At 46.3% G+C, this 11,981-nt stretch overlaps 1 protein-coding gene across 1 annotated transcript; it reads right to left on the reverse strand.

The window, feature by feature from the left end:
* Nucleotides 1–8,698: 8,698 nt before the first annotated feature.
* On the reverse strand, nt 8,699–11,981 carry LOC122133163. The gene is made up of 2 exons (XM_042708683.1): nt 11,956–11,981; nt 8,699–11,864 (listed from the first exon to the last, which is right to left on the reverse strand). Exon 2 carries the CDS (start codon nt 10,841–10,843, stop codon nt 9,734–9,736), a length of 1,110 nt encoding a protein of 369 aa, XP_042564617.1. The 5' UTR covers nt 10,844–11,864; nt 11,956–11,981; the 3' UTR covers nt 8,699–9,733.

The raw sequence follows: 11,981 nt of genomic DNA on the forward strand, positions 1-11,981 counted from the left end.
CCGCTATCAAGCTAATAAGCTAGCTAGCTAACTCAAACTTTTATTAAAGTCTATAAGCCTTAACTCGCAGCACTAAAGCCAGTGACGGTAGTAAGACATAGTTCGTTACCTTCCCAACGGTGACAGCCGTCAGGCAGCAAGCTAGTTCTCAGGGTAGTCAGTGGACTAGCCAGCTAGTGAGCTAACTTGGTAACTCTCGCCAGAGTCATGCTGGCGCAGATGTCGGAGGGAGGGTCCTCGCCGTTCAGCGCCGCCACTGCGTGGTCCTTCCCCAGGCAGACGACGCACCGGCGGTGTCTGTCCCATTTATCCCTGGCGTGCCCAAGTCAGGGTACGCCTGTCTCGACATGTTTGTAACGAGAGAAAAGATTAGCACGAGTACAATACTATCAAAACGAATCCGTTGAGTAGCAGGAAGCTAGCAAGCTAGTCAGAGAGCTAGCCAGCTAGCAGCTAGAGATAGCAACTTGAACTTATCAGGCTAAAGCCCATACGCAGCGCTCCGAGCTAGTAAGGGGACGTCACCCACAGCTCACCAACTCAATGGAGAGAGTAGCTTGCGTAGCTAAAGCAAGAGAAAGAATTTACTGAGTTGTATTGCGTGTAATGAAATCACTTGGAACGGTTCACTTTGAGCGAAGTATGGAAAGAGGAAGATTGGTAGTCCATCACCTGCATTTATGCACTCCAGAGGGGGCGGGCTCTGGAGAGTGATTGGACGAATCTCAGCCTTCCGGCATGAGTGACTAGTGCTTCGATTGGTTCCGTGACTACGTCACGTCCCATATGTTATATCGCAGTCAACTGCGATAGTTGTCAATACCAGGTGGTTCCCTAAGATGGAATGCTACTGAGGATGGTAGCGGACAATATTGCCGATTCCATTTGCCATATATTTAATTTGTGCCTCAAGAGATACCTGGAGAGAAGTTAAAGTCATTCCACTACCCAAGAATGCTAGGGCTGCATTTACTGGCTTTAACAGCTGACCAATCAGTTTGTCAACTGTTCTTAGCAAACTCTTGGAAATGTTTTTATTTGAACAGATACTATGCAGGAGAAGAGTTATTACAACAATTTGACAAGTTATTACCAGCAGGCTTATAGAGAAGGTCACTCAACATGCACAGCACTTACACAAATGACAGATGATTGGTTGACGGAGATTGATAAAAAAGAATATTGTGGGGTCAGTACTACTAGGTTTCAGTGATGCTTTCGATGTAATTGACCACAAATTATGATTGAAAAAACTCATGTGTTATGGTTTTGCTCCATCTGCCTTATCATGGATAGGAAACTATCTATCCAATAGAACACAAAGAGTTTTCTTTAATGGATGCTTTTCAGGTGCTAGAAATGTAGAGTGTGGAATTCCACAAGGAAGTTTGCTTGGCCCTGATCTTCCACTTGCTCTTAAAAAAACCTGTGTGTCCATGTATGCTGATGATACAACAATATACATGTATGCACCAACAGTTAATGAAATCATTGCAAATTGCAACCCTCAACAAAGAGTTGCAGACAGTAATATAATGGGTCACTAGTAATAAACTAGTCCTAAATATATCAAAGACTAAGACTCCAGCTGAATGTGATGCTAAACAATGTAGCTGTTGAGCAAGTGGAAGAAACAAAGCTTCTTGGTGTTGTATTAGATTGTAAATAACGTAGACAGGGCATATAGATTATTTTGTTGTAAAGATGGGGAGGAATATATTTGTTATAAAGAGGTGCTCTGCTTTTCTAACATCACACTTGACCAAACAAGTCGTGCAGACTCTAGTCTGCAGCTGGCTCAGAACAAAGCAGCTCGTCTTGCCCCTCGATGCACACTAAGGTCTAATGTAAACAACTTGCATGTCACACTCTCCTGGTTAAAAGTTGAGGAGAGGCTGACAGTAACACTCCTTGTTGTTCTTAGAAACATTAATATATTGAAAATTCCTAATTATTTGTATAGTCACCTCACATTCAGCTCTAACATACAGTGCCCTCCACAATTATTGGCACACTTAGTGAATGTGACCAAAACAGGCTATGAAAAAATATGTCTTTGCTGTTTATCCTCTTGGTCTTTCACTCAAAATAATCACAAAAATCTTACCTTTTCATTGAAGTAAAATTATTGAAAGAAAAAAAAAATGTTGACATTAAATAAATATTATTCTCCAAAACAGATGTGCCACAATTATTGGCACCCCTTAATTTTATGTTTTGAGCAGCCTCCCTTTGCCAAGATAACAGCTCTGAGTCTTCTCCTATAATGCGTGATGAGGTTGGTGAACACATGGCACGGGATCTGAGACCATTCCTACATACAGTATCTCTCCAGATCCTTCAGATTCTTAGGTCAACGCTTGTATACTCGGCTTCAGCTCTTCCGACAGATTTTCTATGGGGTTTAGGTTGGGGGACTGTGATGGCCATGGCAAAACCTTTATTCCGTGGTCGGTGAACAATTTTTGTGTTGATTTTGAGGTGTGCTTGGATCATTGTCCTGCTGGAAGGTCCAACCACGGCCCATTTTAAGCTTCCTAGAGGGGGCTGTTAGGTTTTCATTTAATATCTGCTGGTATTTGATGGAGTCCATGATACCATGTATCCTAACAAGATGTCGAGGGCCTTTGGAAGAAAAACAGCCCCACAACATCAAAGATCCGCCACCATACTTCACATTGGGTATGGGAGTCTCTTCTGTATGGCTATCTTTCTGTCTACGCCTGTCATGACCTTGACTCTAAGCCATGACAAAAAAGTTGCGAGGACACAGTTTTAAGTTTCAACGAGATACGGCCTTTTATTATTACAACGCAGTGCGCGACCCCCTTCTCTCTCTGGTGGATGTTATAGCCCGTGGAGACGCCGGGCCCAGGTGTAATCACTTTTCCACTCATGGCCTGCTGCAGCCACGCCTACAACATAGATGGAAAAAGAGCAGGTAACAGGCATAGCCAGTAGGCCATGACACCCCCTCCCACAAAAGGCGGGCTTCCAACTGGAGTCCCAACAGCCCCCAACTAAACATTAATTTAACCAATAAACTAAACCCAAAATTACAACCATTCAAACAAAGATCCCCATTAAATGCAAAAAATACGCATCACTACGGATAACTGTGTTAACAACCAACTTCTGTCCGGAAGTAATAAACATCAAGCTGCTGACTTGACAAAAACCTTATACATTACCCCACTAGCTCATTGTACCGTTCCCTGAGATCCCAGCAACTGGTGCACCTAGGAAGCAATTTCAGAGTAGAGGAATGAATTGAGAGGGAAAACAGACAAATCACTCCAGGGGAGCCCGAGACAGCGTGTCTGCGACAACGTTGTCAGTTCCCCTGATGTGACGGATGTCCAGACAATAACACTGAAGAAACAGTGACCATCTAATCAGCCTTCGATTAGGACAATGTAAAGAATTAAGAAAAGTCAAGGGGTTGTGGTCCGTGAAGACTACCACAGGTGAGCTACCCCCAACATAAACATCAAAATGCGTCAACGCCAGAATCAATGCCAAAGTCTCCTTCTCAATAACAGAATAATTCCGCTGATAAGAATTAAACTTCTTGGAGTAAAAGCTAACAGGCTTATCTATACCAAGATCATCCTCTTGCATAAGGACAGCCCCGGCTCCCTCCAGACTGGCGTCCACGTACAGTTTGAACGGCTGATCCAAACGTGGTGCTGACAGGACTGGAGCGGAGCAGAGGAGATGTTTAACTTTGTGGAAAGCATTCCCACACACAGATGACCAAATAAACTTTTCTTTAGCCCGGAGCAGACTAGTCAGAGGAGCTACAACAGCAGAGAAGTTTTTGCAAAAACTCCTATAATATCCCACAAGGCCAAGGAACCTCATTAACTCCTTCTTGGTGGTTGGCACAGGAAAATGCTGCATAGCGTGAACTTTAGCGGCCACAGGACACACTTGGCCCTGACCCACCACTCGACCAAGGTAGGTCACAGTCGCCTTCGCAAACTCACACTTTGCGAGGTTGACTGTGAGCCGTGCCTCCGCCAAACGGGTGAAAAGTTCACGCATACCCTGTAGATGAACGGGCCAGGAGTCTGAGTATAAAACCACATCATCTAGTTACACTGCACAGCCTTCCAGATCACCAACAACGCTGTTCATGAGACGCTGAAATGTTGCAGGTGCGTTACGCAGGCCAAAGGCCGTAACTGCATAGGAGTACAACCCCTTAGGTGTTATAAATGCAGCAATCTCACGAGCACGACTAGTTAATGGCACTTGCCAGTAACCTTTCAGCAGATCAAACTTGCTAACAAATCTTGCCGAGCCTACCTGGTCAATGCAATCCTCCATTCTAGTGTGGCGGGGTGGTGCACTTAGCATTAAATGGTCTCAGAGAATGTTAGGACCAGGTCTCATGCTAGTTGTTTCCGACTACGCCACTCTCACAGATGGGGTGAGAGACCCTCAGTTGAGCATACTATAATTAGGACTAGGTTCCCTGCACAGTTCCTGTCCAATCAAAAGAACTTAGGCAGAGGCCGTGGTATAACAAATATAAATACAATGTTTATTAAATGCACAGTAGTAAAATCAGATGGATGTACATCCTATTAAAATAGCAAACACTAACAACAGGGGCGTGATTGTGGGCCTAATATACCTGGGCCTTTAGCTTAGAATGGCACTTGGTTTGGTGAACGCTACAACACACGTGATTTAGGAATACAAATATATAACCACACCAACTCTTATCTGCATATCACATCTAAGTATCACTGCAAACATTAGGCATTGTAGGACAAACACTCAGTGCAAAGTGTAAAAATGCGTCGCCAGGTTAGTAAGCCTAGCCTAATCAAGGCTCTAAATGCATATAAACCCCCAAATAAGCACACAAAACAGCCCCTTAAACAAACAAAACAGAAAGAAATCAAACAATGGAAAACTAATAGGGGAAAAACAGTGGCAGTCGCCGGACACCACCTGCAGCAGGAAATATCCTCATTAACTACACAAACCACACAGCATCAGTGCACAATGTTCTGAATGACTTAACAAAACATACCGAGGGCTGTTGAGTTTCTAACCCCGCTACTCCACGCTTGTCCACCGTCGTGTCAAGCTAAGGAGGCTGTCGCTACGTGGGAAATACACATTAAGCTACATCAAGCCATCACACCATAAAAACATGCAAACTACTACAAATATAATGAGGGTTACCAGCCTACCTGAGATCACACGGAGCCAATGCCTAAAGCGTTAGGTAAACCGCAGAACAAACAATTGCCTCCAGTACTACGTGCCAATTTAAACTATCGCGGGTCTGAAGGAAACGGCACGTCAGCCATGGGCTGCCTAGGACTCCTGGGTCCTAAAGCTACCCGGTTACATTCATCCCCACTTTCAAAGTTCACCGTCCCGGTGACAGGGCTAGTGTTTACCATAACCTAAAGCCAAGGTCTAAATCCTACTCGGATGGCTTGATTGAACACTGGCTGGGCTGCAACCCCCAACTGGTCCTCGGAGAGTTCCTGCGTCCCAGCTGCTGAGCGAGGGAGGTTGAAAGGGTTTGCATGTTGGCCTGCTGTACTTCTAGACGTACGGCGTAAAGTTAGTCCAGAGGTTCCAACTGACTCTTGGGCCGTTGCTAATCCGTGGTCAGCCAGAGGTTGTCCTCTCATCACAGGACGGCCACCTGCACATGCATTTGTAGTTGTACTGGACGGTCCCGGTTGTGGCTCTTCGGCCTCTAGAGCAGTCTCGTCTGGTCGGGAGTTTTGAGGAGCCTGCATGACAGGAGGGACTTGGTTAAATGGGGGTAACAACTGGAAGATACCTCCATACTCACGGTGATCTTCCTCCTGGCTGTCGCCCTCTGTTGGCAAACCTTGTGCAAACTCAGCTGGGGGGGAAGCAACTACTAGTGCTGGGGGTTCACAAACAACCGCAGTTGGGAGTACTCTTAACTCTGATCGGTGGATGTTCTTCTCTTGCCCTTGGGGTCCATTGACTGGGCGGATCTGATAAACTGCTCCATTCTCATCCATATTTCTCAGTACTTCGTAGACGGTGGAATCCCAAAAGTCTTGGATTTTATGACGTCCGTGGACATGGCTTCTCTTGTAAACAAGTGTACCTGGTTCCAGGATAGTCGTCACGTTGGGTGGGTTCTGGCGCCCACGGCGCTCTGCTGCTGCCTCCAGTCGCTCCCTGGCGTGTTTGTAGACTGTGTTCAGGCGGTGCTGATGTTCCCCAATCCAGTCTCCCACAGAACTGGAGTTGGTGTCTTCCTCTGTTGTCCCCAGGAGGAAATCGATAGGCAGCTGAGCCTTCTGGCCGAACATAAGCTCATAGGGGGAGTGGCCTGTGGATTGGTGCTCTGTAGTGTTGTACGCAAACAACACTTGGGGTAGGTACAAGGGCCACTTCTTCTTTTTCTCTGGGGGGAGAGTTCTCAGCAAATCATGCAGCGTGCGATTGAACCGCTCGCATTGCCCGTTTCCTTCTGGCCTGTATGGAGTGGTGCGGCTCTTTTCAATGCCATACAATTGGCAGAGACGTTTTAAAAGATCACCCTCAAAGTTCCTGCCCTGATCTGAATGGATCCGCTTGGGGACCCCGTAGGTGTAGAACCACCTCTCCGTCAGTATTCGGGCTACAGTACTGGCTCTCTGATCAGTCGTGGGATATGCTTGGGTGAATTTTGAAAACACGTCTGTCACTACCAGCACATTCTCTCGTCCATCGCTAGCTTTCTCCAGTAATGTAAAGTCTATAGCAATGATTTCCAGGGGCCTCGAGGCAAAGAGGTTGCCCATAAATGTTCTAGCTCGGGGTTGGACAGCTTTGGAGACTACGCAGCGACTGCACTCTTGGCAATACTTTTCAATGTCATGCCACATGCGGGGCCAATAACATCTTTCACGCACCAAACTCGTTGTTCGTTCTGCCCCCTGGTGGCCATGGTTGTCATGGAGGCTATTCAACACTTCTTCCCTCAAACAGAGAGGCAATACAAGCTGCAGCACTTCCCTGCCCTCACCGGGTTGGATTATTCTGCGGTACAGGACTTGCTCTTTTTCCCTTATCTTGGCCCATTGGCCTACTAGATGCCGAAACTCTACACCTGCCTTACTCCGTTCTTCTTTGGAGGGCATTCTGCCGCTCCTCCAGTAGTGCAGGAAAGGCCCAATGACAGGGTCTGAAGCCTGTAACGCTTTTAAATCTGCCTTTTGGCGGGTAGGCAAGGCCTCAATCATACCTGTAGATGCAGTCACAATAAGTCTAGTCCTAGACTCTAGGTGTCTTTGCCTGACCTCTTGTGGTATAGAAATACCGGCAACTACTGCGTCGATGGAATCTTGGGCATTTTGCCTTGAGAGTGCATCTGCATTTCGATTAGAGGGTCCAGGGCGGTACTTAATTTCAAAGTTAAACAAGGCAAGATCTGATGCCCAACGCTGCTCTACCGCGCCCAACTTTGCAGTGCGTAAGTAACTGAGTGGATTGTTGTCTGTATAGACGGTAAATTTCCCTCCGAGCAGATATTCTCTGAATTTGTGTGTGACTGCCCACTTAAGGGCAAGGAACTCCAACTTTCTGGAGCTGTAATTTGTCATATTTCTCTCCGTAGGCCTTAAGCCTCGGCTGGCATATGCGATGGGTCTTCGCTGACCTTCTTGCTCTTGGGACAAGACTGCCCCTAAGCCAGCATTGCTGGCATCAATTTCTAATACAAAGGGCTTGGAGAAATCTGCATACCCGAGAACAGGAGCACTGACCAGAAGCTCTCGCAATTTTGCAAAACTCTGTTCGCATTCTCCACTCCAATGCCCTTCCAGTGTCTTCCTGCCCCCAGTTCTTGGTTTCTTTCTACTGCCTTCAAGCTCTGCCACCAGTTGGTGTAATGGGGCAGCGTACTGCGCAAACCGTTCCACAAAGCGCCGGTAATACGAGGCAAAGCCTAAGAAGGAACGCAGTTCAGCAGTAGTAGTAGGACGCTTCCATTCAGCTACCACTTTGATTTTATCTGGGTCTGTTGCTACTCCCATGGCCGAGATTACATGGCCTAAATACCTCACTTCCTGCTGAAAGAAGTGACACTTCTTCAATTTTAGTTTAAGGCTTTGCTCCTGGAGGCGCGCCAGGACAACTTCTAACCTTTGCAGATGTTCTTGGAAGGAAGAGGAAAAAATAATGATATCATCCAGATACAGCAAGAGGGTTTGCATACTCTGATCTCCAAATATGCGCTCCATCAACCTCTGAAAAGTACTTGGAGCGTTACAAAGTCCAAAGGGCATACGGTTGAACTCAAACAACCCGAAGGGTGTGCAAAAAGCAGTCTTTGGCTTGTCTTTCTCCGCCATGGCAACTTGGTTATACCCACTGGCCAGGTCTAGAGTACTGAACCAGCGAGCACCAGTCAAGGCGTCCAAGGACTCTTCGATCCGTGGCAAAGGATATGCGTCTTTTCGGGTCTTTGCGTTCAGCTGCCGATAGTCCACGCAAAGCCGTATGTCACCATCTTTCTTCTGCACTATTACGATGGGGGAAGAATAGGGGCTACAGCTTGGTCGAACTACATCCCTTTCTAATAGCTCATATATGTGAGCTTTGGCCTGCTCGTACTGGGTTGGGATTAGGCGTCGGTAATGCTGCCTAGTAGGCACTTCATCTAATAAAGGTATTTCATGCTCCACTAAGCGAGTACAGCCTATGTCCCAATCCCCTTGACTGAACACACCCCGATACCTTTCTAGCAGGGCCCTACACTCCTGCTCTTGATCAGAAGTAAGGGTAGGCCAGGAAAGAGCTGAAGGGTCAAGTGGGGAAATGGTGGATGCCCTCTGTGATTGAACAACAGCTATTTGGCCCTGAACCCCACCTTCCAGGATGGTAATAGAACTTTTTGCTTGCTTTAACTGAACTACATGGAGCTCACCTAAGACAGTATGGGGTTGAAGCCACACATCCTGGACACTTACATTTACAACAGGTAGGGTGACCTGACCATTGTGAACCGTAAGTAAAGCCTTTGAGATGAGTAAGCCTGCGGGAAGTTGACCTTCCCCAAACCAGGGCTCTAAAAATACGGAGGGGAGGGTGACACTAGATACCTGAGGACAAGCTGTAGTGAGGAATTTTAAAGATCCTGCAGGGATGCGCATAGCTGGACCTTGGACCTTGACCCTGCCAATACACCCTCTCTCTGACAATGTTTCCATGCTATGGCATTCAGACAGTGCTTGTTCCCAATTAGGGCTAACAGTTTGTGCAAAAAGAGGATCAAAACCAGAGCCATTGTGACCAAACAATTCATGATAGCAACTGCGGATGATGTTCATCCCGAGTAAGCCAGGCACTTTACATTTTTGTTGTTGAGAAAATGAATCTGGGGAATCTTTTACTACTAAAACACCCATCTTTGGTAGGGTCTTGCCCAACACATTAACATCCAGCTCTACATAACCAACATAAGGAATGTCCAAGCCATTAGCTGCTTTTAGCTGTAACCACTTGCATTGCTGCAGCTGCTCTACCCCCTGAGACTGGAAATACTGCTTAAAAAATGTCTCAGTGATAGTAGTGACCATGGATCCGGTGTCTAATAAGCAGGGGACTACAACATCCCCCATACCAACTTCCACTATAGGGCAACTCCCTATGAGCTGAGATGAATGTTGAGGTGAAATACGGTTTGAGCACCAAAGACCCCCTTCTGATGCCTGGCTCCCTACACCAGAAGGCGCTAGTTTTCCGACGGCTGCATAGCACTAGATGCTATTCCTGTGGTTTGGTTCCGACTGAATGTTCTGGGGCCTGCCCTATTGGCTGGACCTGAGTGAGTGTTTAAATCAACTGAACAAAACCTGGCGATATGACCATCTTGGTTACAACGAGAGCAGATTGGCTTACCATCAGGTCGAAACCTATATGGCCTAGCAGGACCCCTCCCTCTGTCACTGGGCCCAGGGGCACCCAAATGTTTCAAAATAGCATCGAGCTGTAACTGTTGCTGACGTAAGACCTCTTTCACCTCAGCAATCTCACCATCAGGTTTAGCAACAATAACGTTAGCATCTGCCTCACAATTGCTCACAAAGGTATCACAGGAGTGTGCTCGAGCCCTCTGGTTACTCACAAGTTTACCCCTATCAACCCAACTCAGGGCTGCACGACGAGCGTCCATAAAAGACATAGTAGGAGAAGCGACCATTTTGTCTTTTAAATGTCTACGGAGCATGTCGTCACGCAGGTGCTCTACAAACTGGTCACGTAAAGTACAGTCAGAGTTAGGAATAGACCCCTCAGGACTCTTACGAATAGCAATATCCATAATAGACTTGAGTGCATGAGAATACTCCCTAACAGATTCCCCTTCTTTCTGTGTACGCAAATAAAACTGCTGTTGTGTACGAACATACACCTGTGAACATGCATAGTTTTCCAAAAGAATGTTAAACACTTTATCTGGGGTATTCCTGTCTGCAACAGAGTGAAATTTCATCTCAGCTTTTGCTTCCCCATCTAAATGATCAAACAAAAACAAAGCTTGCTCAGCTGGAAGCATGCGTCTAATTGATAGACACCTACGAGCCTCCTCAATCCAGTCCTCAACAGACATCAAGTCACAAGAATTTTTAGCAGAAAATGTAGGGCATTTACGCTCTCTAGGAACAAAAACATAATGCTCAGATACCGGTTGTGAAGAAACAGCGGCAGGCGTCCCACTGGTAGATGGGGCGGAACCTTCCTCCTGAGAATCACCGTTATCTCGCAAGCGGCTGTTTTCAGCTTGAAGCTGTCGTACCTGTTCAGCAAGAGCTCGCAATTGTTCCTGAACATTGTCCTCCGACATGACTACCCGTCTTTCAGAGCCCAGTAGAGTAGTCCTGATGTCCACTTGATGTCAGTCACCGAAGTCTGCACACCGAAATCCACACAAAGGCTGTCCAGGGGGCGATGAGACCCTAGATGACAACCACTGTTTTTCCCACTAAATAAATATTACAACAAAATAGGGCTACCAACAAAAGGAAACAAAATACCACAGCCTCTGATATCCTGCCGACTACGCCATATGTGGCGGGGTGGTGCACTTAGCATTAAATGGTCTCAGAGAATGTTAGGACCAGGTCTCATGCTAGTTGTTTCCGACTACGCCACTCTCACAGATGGGGTGAGAGACCCTCAGTTGAGCATACTATAATTAGGACTAGGTTCCCTGCACAGTTCCTGTCCAATCAAAAGAACTTAGGCAGAGGCCGTGGTATAACAAATATAAATACAATGTTTATTAAATGCACAGTAGTAAAATCAGATGGATGTACATCCTATTAAAATAGCAAACACTAACAACAGGGGCGTGATTGTGGGCCTAATATACCTGGGCCTTTAGCTTAGAATGGCACTTGGTTTGGTGAACTCCCAACCTGGGGAACGCTACAACACACGTGATTTAGGAATACAAATATATAACCACACCAACTCTTATCTGCATATCACATCTAAGTATCACTGCAAACATTAGGCATTGTAGGACAAACACTCAGTGCAAAGTGTAAAAATGCGTCGCCAGGTTAGTAAGCCTAGCCTAATCAAGGCTCTAAATGCATATAAACCCCCAAATAAGCACACAAAACAGCCCCTTAAACAAACAAAACAGAAAGAAATCAAACAATGGAAAACTAATAGGGGAAAAACAGTGGCAGTCGCCGGACACCACCTGCAGCAGGAAATATCCTCATTAACTACACAAACCACACAGCATCAGTGCACAATGTTCTGAATGACTTAACAAAACATACCGAGGGCTGTTGAGTTTCTAACCCCGCTACTCCACGCTTGTCCACCGTCGTGTCAAGCTAAGGAGGCTGTCGCTACATGGGAAATACACATTAAGCTACATCAAGCCATCACACCATAAAAACATGCAAACTACTACAAATATAATGAGGGTTACCAGCCTACCTGAGATCACACGGAGCCAATGCCTA

Source organism: Clupea harengus, chromosome 9 (genome assembly GCF_900700415.2).
Source record: "Clupea harengus chromosome 9, Ch_v2.0.2, whole genome shotgun sequence".
NCBI classification, from domain to species: Eukaryota; Metazoa; Chordata; class Actinopteri; order Clupeiformes; family Clupeidae; genus Clupea; species Clupea harengus.